At 25.4% G+C, this 15,269-nt stretch overlaps 1 protein-coding gene across 1 annotated transcript in view; it reads left to right on the plus strand.

The window, feature by feature from the left end:
* Positions 1–11,491, plus strand: part of LOC112598504 (5-hydroxytryptamine receptor 1-like) — a 207,959-nt gene extending 196,468 nt beyond the window's left edge. The window contains exons 6-7 of the mRNA XM_025344988.1: positions 7,934–8,308; positions 10,260–11,491. Of these exons, the coding sequence (XP_025200773.1) occupies positions 7,934–8,308; positions 10,260–10,523 (639 nt within the window). The 3' untranslated portion in view covers positions 10,524–11,491. The remainder of the gene's footprint in view (positions 1–7,933; positions 8,309–10,259) is intronic.
* The last annotated feature ends 3,778 nt before the right edge of the window (positions 11,492–15,269 follow it).

A 15,269-nucleotide genomic window follows, 5' to 3' on the forward strand; every position in this document is an offset into this window, starting at 1 on the left:
TAGTAAATATTATAATTTATAACTCGTTTATTTTTTACTCATTCATTGAAATATACTCCCATGCTCATACAATTAAAAACTAAAAATAACAAACAACTTCACCTATTTTTAATTTAAATATGTTAAATAATAATTAAGTACCTACTCGCATTTAAAAAAGTTTGTAAGACATCAAATATATATAATATGTGGTTATGTATATCCATCTATTGAGTAAGTACCTTATTTAATGAAAAATAATTATAGCCCAAAGTGCAAATAATTTTTCAAGAGTCAATGTTTATTGACTTATTAAAAATGTGTAAAATACAATATATCTTAATAATAACAAGTTTTATTTAATACAATACAAATGTAGTTTCCTGAAACTGCAAACATTTTGTACAAATTAACAATGGAAAAAATAAATATATCGTGCATAAAATAATGTTCTTGATCATTTCATAAGAATTTTCAGGTTTTCTTTTGCCGTGTTTAATATATTTTTCCAAAACTCGTTATCTTTGTAAACGCTCCTCTTAAAAAAAAAACACAAATTATAGTACGTAATTACCCTATATGTGTCAAAATAAAAAAACGATAATAATAATAAGAAAAACTCATAACAATTTAGCGCAATAAAGTTATTCCCAACAAAATATTATTTTTGCAATATTATTCTATACCCGTTTAAATAAAATAATTTTAAAAAAACAATATATTTTCTTTTTATAAGTAATAATTTACATAATATTATATTAAATTGCTATTTTCACCTAGAACGTTATGTTATACAGGCATCAACGAACCCCAATCACTCTTTCTCTATCACTACTCCCCCTTCAACAAACCATACTTCAATTCATTACATCGTCGTAATTTATTGCAACAATCGGTATTGTTTAGCTTTTATGGATCGCAACTATGCAATTTATATCAACACTGATGTATGGTTCAAGTTCTATTCATAATTTTTACAAATTCTGATCCCAAAAATGTATTAACGTTCAAATACAAAACGATTGACCTATCACCGCCGTGGTCGATTACATAAATTTGTCTTTTATTTTCACTGTGCACTTTTCAACTATAAAAATGATAGCACTGTCAAAACTATTTAATGGTTTACTGGGTTATAGCCAAAATCAATTAGTAAACCGCCAAGCCATTATTAATTAATATTGATATATAATAAGTTCAGAAACATAAATCAATTTAGATTCACTATATTAAACTATTTAAAACGAACACTTTTCAGACTTTTACTGCACGAAAACGATTGAACAGTATTTTAATATATTAACTATTACCATATAATTATGTTCAAAAAATCATTGCAATCGATCTAAATGTTTATACCTAGATTTTAGTAATATTTAATTCCAGTATAACTAATAAATTCTAAAAAGTTACTTTGATATAATTAATATGTAAATATATTAACCATCTACTCCAAAATCAAAATTCAGCTTAAATATGCTAAAATCTAATTTAAATATTATTAATTTGATGTGAGAAAATTTTACTTTTAGTAAAATTGTATTTAATTCATAAGAGATCTAATTTATGAAGTTTTAATATTATTTAGATACAATAATAAATATTGTATATTAGATTAAAATAACAGGTAAAGTAATCAATAAATAAAATTATAATTGATTTCAAATATAATGTCAATTTGTTATCTCTAGTAATGTGTTACTAGTCGTTATTTTTATGCTATTTTTCAATGTAAAATAAAGATAAGAGCACTATAAATGTTTTTTTGGTGGAAAACTATTTTACGGAGACATGACTTAATGCGCGCCTAAGCGTAAAATTCAGATAACTATAATTTTTATAAAAACAAATCACAATGACCCATCTTTGGTGTCACTTCATTTTGTAAATGATTCGCATCCGTTAAGATATCTATCTTAGTTTAAGTTCCATAAAATAGTGTTAGATGATTATCATCTAATGAATTTCTCAACAAATGATTCACAATAAGTAATCCTTTAAATATTAAACAATGAAACTGATGGTAGCTAAATATTTATACCTTATGATTTTATTATAAGGGGATTAGATTATAATATGATTTCCATAATATGTTACCTTTTCCTGATTTTTAACGAAAACGCATAACGCCATAACATTAAAATAAAACTGAATTAAGTTTTTTTATATAAAAAATCGATAGCAATAAATCGTTTTTATCCACAGTTAAAAAAAAAAAATAATAATTAAATACCATCTATATGTACCTAATAAAATAACGTGCTAAAAACGTACATATTATTATATAATCAATTTTAATTAAATAAAAACAATAAATAAAGTTAAATCTAATACAGTAATACATGATTAATATACATAAAAAAATGAGTGATTAAAGTTAAATAAACCATTTTAATGAATTCAAAATACAATCTATAATAATAAAATTTAAATTAAATGTATTTACTAGATAATTACTTTTATAGAAATAGGTACTAAAGATTTTAATCTGGCCAATTGTTTTAATAACATTTATATTTAAAAATTACTATTTTTTTATATTATATTAAAAATTTTAATGATCAAATCATTAATTTATTGACTTATAACCAATTTATTAGAAGTACGAGTAGTAGTTATTTAAATAATAATTTATTAAGTATAATAGTATAGTATAGTAGATATTAAAAATATAATTGATTTTGAATTTATCAAAATTCGTTTTGACTATATAGCAAAATTAAGTTTACTTATTCTTATAAAAAAAAATAAAAAAATAAAAAAATAATATGACAATAGATAGATACTAAAATAGTTATAAATATCTTCTATAATGGCCATATTAAAGTGTTAGAATTGACTAAGGCTTAGGAAGACGGAATTTCTGTTATTTAAAAAAAATATTTATACATACTACTCCTAATTATATTCTAATTAATATGTGATATTTAAATATACTGATTCGCCCATTTTTTACACTTTTATGACCCCCTCTCTAATTTTTTCTCAAATCAAGCACTGGTTATATGCACATATTTGTATATATTAAAACTTTTATTGGATATCTTTTTTTAATCATTGACAATGCATATATTCTTATATGCAGCTTCATGTTTGGGATTATGTATATTATAATTTCGTATTAATACAAGTATAACATACTTTTTGTAATGTTTCTAAAAAAAAATATAGTTGTTTAAAATTGAAAATTTCGTTACTTATACTTAAAGAACAAACATGTCAAAAACACAAACTGTGTTACTTTATATCCAATAAGAAGTTTTTTTTAATGATTTAACCTCTTCTCCGTTTCATTTTAAATTGAAAAAATCTGAATTATTATTTATAGGAATAATAATTATTTTCGAATCCAAGAAAATAGAGTTTAAAGATAATTTCGATCTAAATGAACTTCAAAACATAGTTATTAGTTATACATTTTCTATCATTATACAAAAATATATTTCACAAAAAAATTTTTTTTTATAGTTAACAATTTCAATAAATAAAAATAGATAATATAAATTTACAGATGAATTACTTTTACCTGGTTCTTTAATGTTAATACGAATTCTATATAATCGAAAATGAGTTAGCCAACTCTGCAATAATAATATATTTCATAGCCAGAGGTTATTTTAAAGGCAATGAATATAATGTAGTTTTCAACTTCAAACTTTAACATTAATTAGAAAATACACAGCTATGTTGATTTTAAATGATAAAGATTGCTGTCTCAGCATTCCTTTTTTATATCTATAAATGAATTCAATCTCATCACTAAAAAAAAAAAAAAAAAAAACTTATAAGGAAGTTCTTATTTTATTGATTTTAAGACATTACCTAGCTATTTAAAATTATTTAAAAAAATGTAATTAAACGTATCTATAATATATACTACAATAGTACATAATTTAATTAAAAATCTACAATTTTATATCATCACTAATATATTTTATTTGAATAATGTTTTTTTTTTTTTTTTTTTAGTAAATTTTTCCAACAAACTTTACTTTAACATAGTCTATTTGGAAATTTTATTTTTATTCTTTACTATTTTTACCTTTAAAGATTGTTTTTTTAGCTAAAGATAATATTATTTTTAATCAAATTTAAACTATAGACATACATTTATATGATTTTATATTGAATTAGTTGTATAAAAATGAATGTATCAATACTTAAGTAAAAGGATAATTTTTAGTTTTACATGGTTTGTTCTTATCAGTTATAACTTTTAAACTATAGCTATCATGAAAGTATTGGCTTAACACAAATACAAGTATATTTAATATAAAATCTAATAATTAAATAAGTTCCTACGTATGGTTAGAACTGTTGGTGTAGTGACGCTTCAGTATATTTCACTACTATAGAAAAAAAAAAAACATAATAAATATCTAATAATTCAATATAGTTAATAATATTACTCTTTTAAAAAAAAAAATAAATAAAAATACTTACTGTAAATGAACAATACTATTTATTTAACTTAAAAAAAAAAAATCATAATATGATTTTTACTTAAATACCTATCTATTTGAATGTATTACGCTTATAATTGAAATGAGCCAAAGTATGAAATTATATATATATATATATATATATATATAATTTTGAAATTTTTTATGTTATGTGTTAAATACCTATCATTAGACTACTTAAGAATTTTAAATTACTTCTATGAGATATGTATACTTGATTTTTTTAAATTTTCACCCATGAAATATTATGAAAAGGAATTTATAAAATTTATTTTCATCAAAGTTGTTCCTAATATTAAAAAATATGTTGTATATGCTGTATGAAAAATATAATACTGTTTCGGTAATATTAACTTCAAAACGTAAACCCGTCAAACAATTTTTAATACTATTAGTCCACTTAACTTTGCATTTGCATAAACAGCTAGTATATACTTATGAATATTTTCATTGTCGTTTTAATTTAATTTATAACTATGTATAGTTTACACATAATAACAACAATAATATAAACATTTTTTTTCGTTACAAAACAGTTGCCTGTTGGAATACAATTAAAGAAAAAATATTCGTATGACAGTATATTTTTACGATAATTTGTTACTACATGTCTACGTATCATATATTTTATTATTCACGTATTGTTGTTGTGTGTGTACCTATTTTGTTATCATTTATCACCATCTTCGACAACTGTCCGTCGGATACGCCCAACACTACGTTGAAATAACAAATGTACTCAACATCTATGCTCTATGCGCGTGCTTTGAATTCACACGGCCAACAAACTGAACAAGGGTTTGTATGCTTTATCAAAAGCATTTCACGTCCACGGTTATTTAAAGTTCAATATGTATAATGGTAGGTAGATTTTTTGCGATTTATATCATTTGAATTCTTAAAATACGATTAATGTTTAATGTTATATTTATTGACGGATCAGTTATTATAGACATTAACAAAAATTATACCTACTGGAAAATATGTTCGAACAAATAGACAGTTCTATTAATATAGATATCAAAAAAAAAATAAAAAATAAATTATTTTATTATTTATTTTTCACTTTATTTACTTGTTTTTATTAGTTAAACTTCGCCAAAAAATTTTTCTACTCTACCTTTTCAGCACATGGTTTGCCAAAACTTGTTGTCAACAACAATTGGAACGTAGTTTAGGTGTAATGACAAATTAGGCAATGCAATATAATAAAAAAAAAGATCCTTTGAATTTTGATAAGTATCCAACTTTAGAGGTTACCTAATGTCCTTTTGCTCGGCAACCTGTTAAATTAATCGATAACATCTGTATTTTACATTGATAAATACATATAATAAGTAGATATTATTAAAACTAATTGTGTAACTATTTGCTTCTTTAGCAATTAATTTTACGCTGTATGTATTGAAAACTACAGATACCTAATAATTGTAATAATATAATATACATTACTTTTTATTTTTAAGTACTAAACTACTGTCACCCTTTCTATTATAACTACGAGAGTATAAAATAAATCATTTAATTTAAGGTAGTTAAAACAAATTTGAAACATATATATACATATTTATATATTCTTAAAATAACTATAAAAATGTTTAACTAATGTTGTAAGCTTTTAACCTATACAATTTATTTTTAACATTTTTGTTTGTTTGAGCATTCATAAAATATGATTTATTCGATACAAGATATGAGAACATACAAATATTGCAATATTTAAATATATTTTCCATTGAAAGTGTCCAAGTATTATTTACAATCCAAAATATAAGATAAAACGTCCATAAATGATTACATTTTAGTACTATATATATATTTTAAGATTCCAAATACAAATTCTGCCGAGTATGTAAAAATAACTATTCCCTGTAATAAATTCTGGCTATTCATTTGATTACTTTTATTTTTTTACTATTGTAGTTGTTTCTGACTTATTGAAGTAAAAATTACAATGTTAAAAACACTATTCTGCGCAGGCGTGCTTTTATTTTAGTGTTTTTAAATAAAAAGATAGAACTTATTTAAAACTCCTAGGAGAAATAAATTTCTGTATTTGGTACTTTAAGTATTTCGATATTCTACATTTTCTAAAGTTATTTTGGAAAGCAAAAATACAGACGTATGTACAAAAAACTCACATAAAAACCTAAAACTCTGGTAAACTAAACTAAAACTTAGCGGCCAGCGGGTAACATTTGTGTTTTATTTAGATGTAGTTTTACCCTGCATATTGTTGAATTCAAACTTTGTCCAAACTGTGACGTTATTAAAAATAATTTGTACAATAATACACAAAAATAATATGCTTCTCCCATCCTTTATAAATACCTATTGTAATATTATCAATCGATACCAAGCTTGTCAGTTTTATAAAACATAATACATAGATAATAGAGTTATATTATGATATATTTTACGTATCTAACAGTCTGTTGTAAATTTTTTAAAGTCAACAGGTTCATAAATGTGGAAAAAAATGACCTTTTCCCCTCTAATTATCAAGAACCAAAATGATATTTTTTTTAATACAAATACAATTTATAATACCTAAACAACAATTTAAGAATTTTATTTTCACTTTTAATTTTCCTATGTTTAGATACTCGTATGTTTATACTATTCATCAGATATTATGAAACCAGCACCAACATTATGTAGCTATTGATTAACCTTAATCAATATTTTCAAATGTTTGTACATATACTAATAAATATATTTTTACTTTTACTACAAAAAAGATATTAATATATTTATAGAGGACCATTGCAAAGCAGTTAAAACTAAAGTACGTTTAACGATCACGTTTAAAGGGGATGAAAAACATTTTTATATCACACGTTAAACAATTATATAGTGATTAATAAACATATTATATGATTGTATAAACCATAAATAATTATAAATTAAATATGAAACATTATATTATAAAAACGTTAAAAAAAGTTTTCTAACCGAATTTGAACTGTGGTTAGAAATTCGAAGCGGTATTCGCTTTATAATCGATTTTATGAAGTCATAAGTTTATTTAAAAGTTTCATTTTTTCCTTGCTTAAAGCTATATGAACGGATCACAAAGTAAAAACAATGATATTAATATAATATTAATAAATTGAATACAATATTTTTATTATATTTATTTATTTTTTATTTTGAAATTTAGCGCACCCGTATAATATTATTTTCATTTTTATTTTTTTTCGTTTTGTTTTAATACAATTTATTTTATGTTATGCTTAAAACAAAGTGAAATCTAAAATTCCTATAAGAAATATGGTAAACTTTCAATCTCATATCGAAAATTTAGTTTTCAAAGTATTAAATGCAACCTACAATTCTCATTTGTTCAACCGTGTTCCATATCCTAATCCAACTCATAATAACAACAACAACAATAACAATATTTGACGATGTCACTGCACGACACTTGAACGGATTTATGTAATATTATTTACCAGACATACGTTTTATGTTTGTCATTGCGAATGCAGTGTAGTGGAACGATAGGGAGCGGTGCACGTAGCGGCGACGGGTGCCGGTGCTGTTCGATGGTGCGCCGGTCGGTGGGCGAGTACCAGTGTCCGGTTCTGATGGTAGTGCCCAGCAACGGCCACAACGCCGGACGTCCGGCGGCCGCGGCCACCAAGAAGCCCGAATCCGGCGGCAAGAAGCTCAGGTTCCAGCTGGCCAAGGAGCGGAAAGCGTCCACCACACTGGGTATCATTATGAGCGCGTTCACCGTGTGCTGGTTGCCGTTCTTCGTGCTGGCGCTGGTCAGGCCGTTCCTCAGCGACCCGTCCAGCATACCCAGCTCGCTGAGCAGCCTGTTCTTGTGGCTGGGCTACGCCAACTCGCTACTGAACCCCGTGAGTATTACAAACAATAATATCATCATTTCGGCAGCCAATCCACTAACGCCATCGGTTTTTTATAATTTATTATAATTTTTTTTTTTTTTTTTTTTACCTCAAATATTATTTCACACAAACACTTATCGAGAACACTTATGTCAAGACCGAAATTCGAGGTATCGATATATTTCAAAGTTATTGAAGTTCGATTGACGATAAAAATACGATGACTTGGCCGAATGGTATTTTTCATGATAACTCGATTGACTATAAATGTACTAATTTATCGATTTATTGATAAAAACTGATTTTAGAATAGGCGTAGAGAATGTTTGAATTTTGTGAGTAAGATTTTTTTGTAATCACTAATCAAAAATATACGATTATGAAACGAGTAGAAAAACAACAAAATTTTCGAATCGATTTTTTGTGCAAGACCTAACCTTAGGGAAATACAAGCTTATACAGGAACGTATACCTACACAAAATGTAATAATCAATAACGTAAAATATAAGGGTTCTAGATTTACTCTTACGTGAAATGGCGTACTACGATATAAAATTTTGATTTGACAATATTTACGTGTTATTAAATTATTTAAATATTTAGTAAACTTTTATATGCTTTTTATTAGATCGTTTTCCTGATACAGTTATAACAATATAATTTTATACTTTATCACGTTTTACTATAATTAAGGACTTTTTTTTTTTCTTATGTTCCATAAAGGTTTTTGATCTGTCAAAATTGTAATCGATATTTTATACTTGTCGACATTTCGACCGTCATTGTTTTGACCTGTTGATATTTTAACAGTCATCGTTTCAACCATATTTCATATAATTACGGTAGAGCCTCGTTTCAAAAATTGTTTGCAATAATATACAATCTACGTTTATAACGTCTACCTTTCCTATATAGCTGTTTCTAGTTGGCGTTCCATTCTACTAACGGCATTGCCGTAGTCTTAACGATTCCTGGTATTTACCGCATTTCCAACACGCAACCCCAAGTAATAATATCAAATATCGGTGGCGAGGAATACTATAATACGAATAATATTTCACATATATTATAGCTTATGCTTTTTCTGAATTGAAAGTTTAAAACAAGATATCTATAGCGTAGGAATAATAACCCGTTCTTACTATACCCGTACGCTTCAATAGTTTGTACATGACAGTCGATATATTACTCACATATCTAAACTATTATTTAACGAGTCTGTGTTTATTATACGCGTAGAAAACCCCTACAGAAACGTAAGTATGCCATCCGTAATGGAAATCGCATAAATGTGGTAACCTCATCGATTCCTTATTATTAGTACGAGTATGATCTGCAAAAATGTATTCTCTACGATTACAACATAAATATTATTTTTAATTGTAATGTGCAATATGCATGAAATATAAAACATCTCATAAATTAAAAATAAAGATTTTTAGTATGGACTCGTGACCAACGTTATTATTTATACTTTATAGTCCATATTTTTTATCTTAAAAAACTATTTTAAATCAATTATAGATACAAATAAAAGAGTATTTAAAATGGACACGAACTTAAAAATGTAAATAGTTACTACATGTGAAACCTCACAAACGCGTAAAAGAAAAAATATAATTGGTGTATATTTTTATGTTTTTTTTTAAGTACATGAGCTTTTGCATATAATTTTAGCCATCTTTGTTCAAAAACTAAGTTTGTTTTACTAAACGTACCCACTTCAATTACCAATATAATTGAATGTCATCCCGTCGCTTACACACACGCATATATCATATTATCATCATTTAAACACCACAACTTGCGACCCTCTCCTCTCCCTTTTCACTACCTTCTCCTTTGCAGTTCACCGGAAGGTTTTAACCACTCCGAAGTCCCGTTGCGGTTTTTATTAATATCTAATCAACCGTTTTCAATGTTAATGTTTTCCCCGTACCCGTTGGGTAATTGATTCAGGTGATCTACGCCACGCTGAACCGAGACTTCCGAAGGCCATTCCAGCAAATACTATACTTCAAGTGTGGCTCGCTGAACCACATGATGCGCGAAGAATTTTACCACTCGCAGTACGGCGACCCGGAACCACAGCACTCCACACACTATTGCGTGATACCCGGAGAGCCGAACCTCGTGCCGCACCATCCGTCCCCGACCAAACCGGACGACACGCGGACCACCGATTCCAATCAACAAACATTGGCATCGGAGTCGTTTCTCTAGTAGTGACTCAATTACCACGACCGCGACAACGATAACATTATTCTCCCGGCTCGGAGACGGCATACCTCCTATAGCAAAAGCGGTAGTTGCACCGTCCGGTAACGGTGATAGTCGATAAACATTATTATATGATTATACAGTAACAATTGTACTTATGCTGCGAGACGATGATAATATTGTGTTTGCCGATTTTATTTATTAATTTAGTCTTTTTCGATTCTGCCCACACTAAACGAACTCCGAGTAAAAAACAATAATAATAATACATTAAACGATATTCCCCGAACGTCAAAAACTACGTAATATATAATTCATTGTGACATAAATATAATATATATATAAATGTATAATTATTTATACATTATCTATTTTTGTTTTTACGATCGCGCAGTAAACGCTTAATTGAAATTCACAGTTTCATATATAATTACAAAATCGTTTCGGAGTTTGACATAAAAGTTTTAACCGTAATTATCTTAAATTATATTATATCAGAAACATTTTTCGATATTTCCATAATTTTTTTGACAACGACGTGATCAAAGATGTTAAACAACGTGTAATTTATGTGAAAATGTATTTAATATTATTTGATTTTGAGTAGTGTATGTCTTCCGTTGTGATCACTTTGATATCTATTTATCAATACGTATTACGCTTATATACGTATGTATAGGTACTAATTTATTTTCACTGAACTACTGTAATAAAATTATATACTTACAATCAATGATCATTTTTCAGTTCGTTATTATTTTTATTTTCCATTCTATGTTAGAGTACAATATTCAGCAACTCATGCTTGTTTATAAGAATATATTATGCAAATTTATTACAAAAATATGTTTTTAATAATTTTAAGTAAGCTTAATGTAATATCCTGAATATGCACTTTACGGACAATAATAAGAAATTATACGCATCAGATTTCTTATGCATACACATTAAAATATATATGCATAAACAAAAGTCACAAATACTATTTACAATATTGAAATAAATTAACTTATCTATTGATCCTAAACTATATTTTATAACAACTAAAAATATTTTTCATATTTAACTGTACATTTTTACAATCTATTTTGAAATTAATTTTCATGGATATTTTAAATGTACGATGTAGCAAATAATATAATTATCTAATAACCATGTTCGCCTAATATTTATAAAATAATACTAACGAAAAAATAAAATAAATGATATTTTGATAACATAATAAATATCAAAACTATTTTTAATTATGTTTTATTTAAATTGATTTCTGAATGATAAATGAAATGAACATCACAACTTAACAAATAATAATAGTTATTATATGGTTATTATTATATCAAGACATTTTTAAATAGTATATTATAAAAAAAGTTAACCAAAAAGATAAGTTTTTCTTCGTCAAAGTACCTATTAACATGCGAGTTGTTTGAAATGCATATTTACTTTTTAAGAAGACATATTCAATTTATATCTTTATAAAATAAAGCGGATAGATATTTTAGTTATAAATATCATAACTAAATCATACTGCTAAATTTCAATTATTTTACAGTAAAACAGTAGTTCAGGAAAAAATGTACAGTTATGTTCTTAAAGTGTTTAAATTATTTTTTTGTTTTGAGCTATTTTGCTTGTATAAATAAAAACTTTGTAAAAGCCGTAAAATTGTATTTAATAAACGTCGAAAAATTATGAGATTTTAATTCTTTGTAATTATTGTGATAGAATGTGTATTGTAATATAATTACTAATTAAGAAAAAATAAATTGTAAAATCAAAAAAAAAATAAAATAATTATATTAATAATAAGTAAAATTATTATAATTTCTGAAATGTGAAAAAAAGAATAATAACTAATTACGAGTATAACAATAATAATATGCAAAAATACACAAACACATATTCAAATTGTATAATACCTTATAATATAATAATACATAACACACCGAATTTTTTTGTTTGTTTAAAATTTTTAGTAAGTTTATTATGTTTACGCTTAAAATCTTATAATAATATATACATATATACATATATATATATATATATATATATATATATACTAGATATATTTCGATAATTTCACGTTACTGTTTATGTATGTACTCGGATAAATTATTATAATTGATATTTGATGAAATTATTATTCAAGTCTTGTGTTCGAACATTATACCTTTTGTTGTTTATGTAATAAAGAGCGAGTGCAATTGTGTTGAAAATTAACATACTGCAAACCATCATGTAGTCGCCACTTCCCAGGTGTCCTGTCTGCTGATTATCAACATCCGTCTCATTTGCATGGGTACTTACCCACTAGTGCTATTAAATTTGTTCACTTGTATAGAACATTGTATGGCTCAAATACAATTCATATTTTTTATTGTTTGACTAACACACTATCTCCGTGTTTTAAACGACAATAAATCGTCCTCCTCGATATTTTGTGTAAGCCATCGAGATTAGTTTCAAACGCCTAAAACGTTCGAAATCAAAATATATATAATTTGTGTTCCGTGACTTACAAAATCACAAAAGTCACGGGAAAATTTTCCTGGATAACCGTTACATAAAAAGTATTCATCATCAAAGCATTACAATATTATAAAAACAGTATAGTTTTTTTATTTATCGGATGACGCTGTTTTTTTAACAATTAATATTAAATGGTGAGTATCGCTATAGATCTATTAAGTGTAAATGCATTATACCGTTAAAATAAAGGTTGCAAAAGAATTATGAATTCTGTTAACATATATTTTGTATAGCTTAAAAAATATATTTTAAAATGTGTTTTAATTGTGCAACATTTTAATGCTTCGGGATATTTTAAATTCGATGACAGAGATCGATTACCTAATTTATTTTTTTTATTTCACTAGCTTGCATAAGCTATTATTACGATTTAAAATGCATCTCCCAGATATTTTATCCTACTAACGTAAATATTTTAAATTTAAAAATAAAATTAGACACGTATCATTTTTATGAAATTTTAAATTTTAGTGAACAATACAACGATTATAGTTCTACATTTATTATATTTGTACTTTTTTTCATTATTTCTTAGAAATTTCACACTGTAGAATAATTGTTTGGTAAACAGATATTAAGTCAAATTAAGCAATTAAAAATTAAGTATCCGAAAAATTTTTAACTGATAAGGTCAAAAGGCTAAAATAACAAAAAAAAATTTAAGGTATAATACAGACAAAACGTACGCTTAGAAAATCTTTAGTAAGAAAATAAAAACCTTTTTTTTTTATATGGCATAGTACAAAATTCTTTTTCCCAATTGCCTTGTCGGCCATTTTGTCATAACCACTTCCAATTTTTTAAATATGCATAGGTACCTTACTTATAAAATAATAATAAAACTGTAGAATATAGTTTTTATTAGTTAGTATTTATAAATAAACAATATATAAGCATTCGAACACCCAAAACCATAACATGAATCAGAATACATAAAACTGTGTGTTTACATATAAATTTAAAAAAAAATAATAAATAAGACTTAGTTAATAACTTAGTTCTTAACTTTGGGAGCCGCAAATTTATAAAGCTAATTTGAGGCGAGCCGCATTGTAAAGCGATGTTTATGAAAAGAAGACACATTTTTAGCTACACATACTAAAAGCACCACCGACATGCCAATCTATACCTAATAACGACTGTAATGATAATGAAATCGATGGCAATAAAAATGCTATCTAACGTTTCTAACGATTCAAAAAAATTGTATATTTATTAATTTATTTTTTTTATTTTCTAAATTTAGTTCAAGAGCCTTTGAAACTAATTTAAGAGCCGCATGCGACTCGCGAGTCTCGTTGTGGCCACCCCTGCTATATAATATAATTAAATATAATACATTAAACATCTACATCGCAATTCACAACAATAAAGATACACTTTAAGATAGCGTGCATCTTATTTTATTTTATTTTATTTACTTTAAGTTACTCTTATATTTTATGTATCAATATTGATTTATGAATTTGATATAAATATTGTAAAAAAAAATGTTTGTAATTTTATTCACGATTTTAATAATTTTAATAAATATTTTATTCAAATTAAAATTTAACAAATTCCAATAGTTTAAAACGATTAAATCTTTTATCAAATAAATCAGTTATAATGATTTAGAAAAAATATAAGTTCACACGCGAGAAGTTAAAGTTAAAAATTACTTAAACATTAATTAATGTATAAAATGATATAGTTACAAACTACATCGTGAGAATCGCTGTTTTAGATAACCGATCTTCAACTGTATAGATGAATTAACTCTGAGTAGTAAAAAAAATTAGCACTTACTTTTTATAAATAATGAACGTAAAACAATAAAATACCATGTAACTTAGATTTTTTAAATTGTCTAGCTTACAAATAAATCTATAACTATTAGAAAAATTCTATACGTAAAATATATACAAAGCGTTTTATAATAAATTTAACTATTTTAGTTTATTTATTGTAATAATTTAATACTTGCATGCAAATATATACTATTAATTTATACTATTAAATAAATAATTTTAAAATAAATAATTACGTAATAAAATATATGTTGACTAATTCCATTTAATTCATTCCTCTAAAATACCATATCATTCTTGATGTACAATAAAACTATTTATAAGTTTAAGATAAACCAACGTAATTCAAAGAAATTTCTGTTTAAGCCCTTTTTTTTTGTTAATTAAAAAAGTTGTATCTTCATAATAACAATAAAACATTTATTGAACT

The sequence above is a fragment of the Melanaphis sacchari genome, unplaced genomic scaffold (genome assembly GCF_002803265.2).
Source record: "Melanaphis sacchari strain LSU unplaced genomic scaffold, SCAv2.0 Contig48_pilon_pilon, whole genome shotgun sequence".
NCBI lineage: Eukaryota > Metazoa > Arthropoda > Insecta > Hemiptera > Aphididae > Melanaphis > Melanaphis sacchari.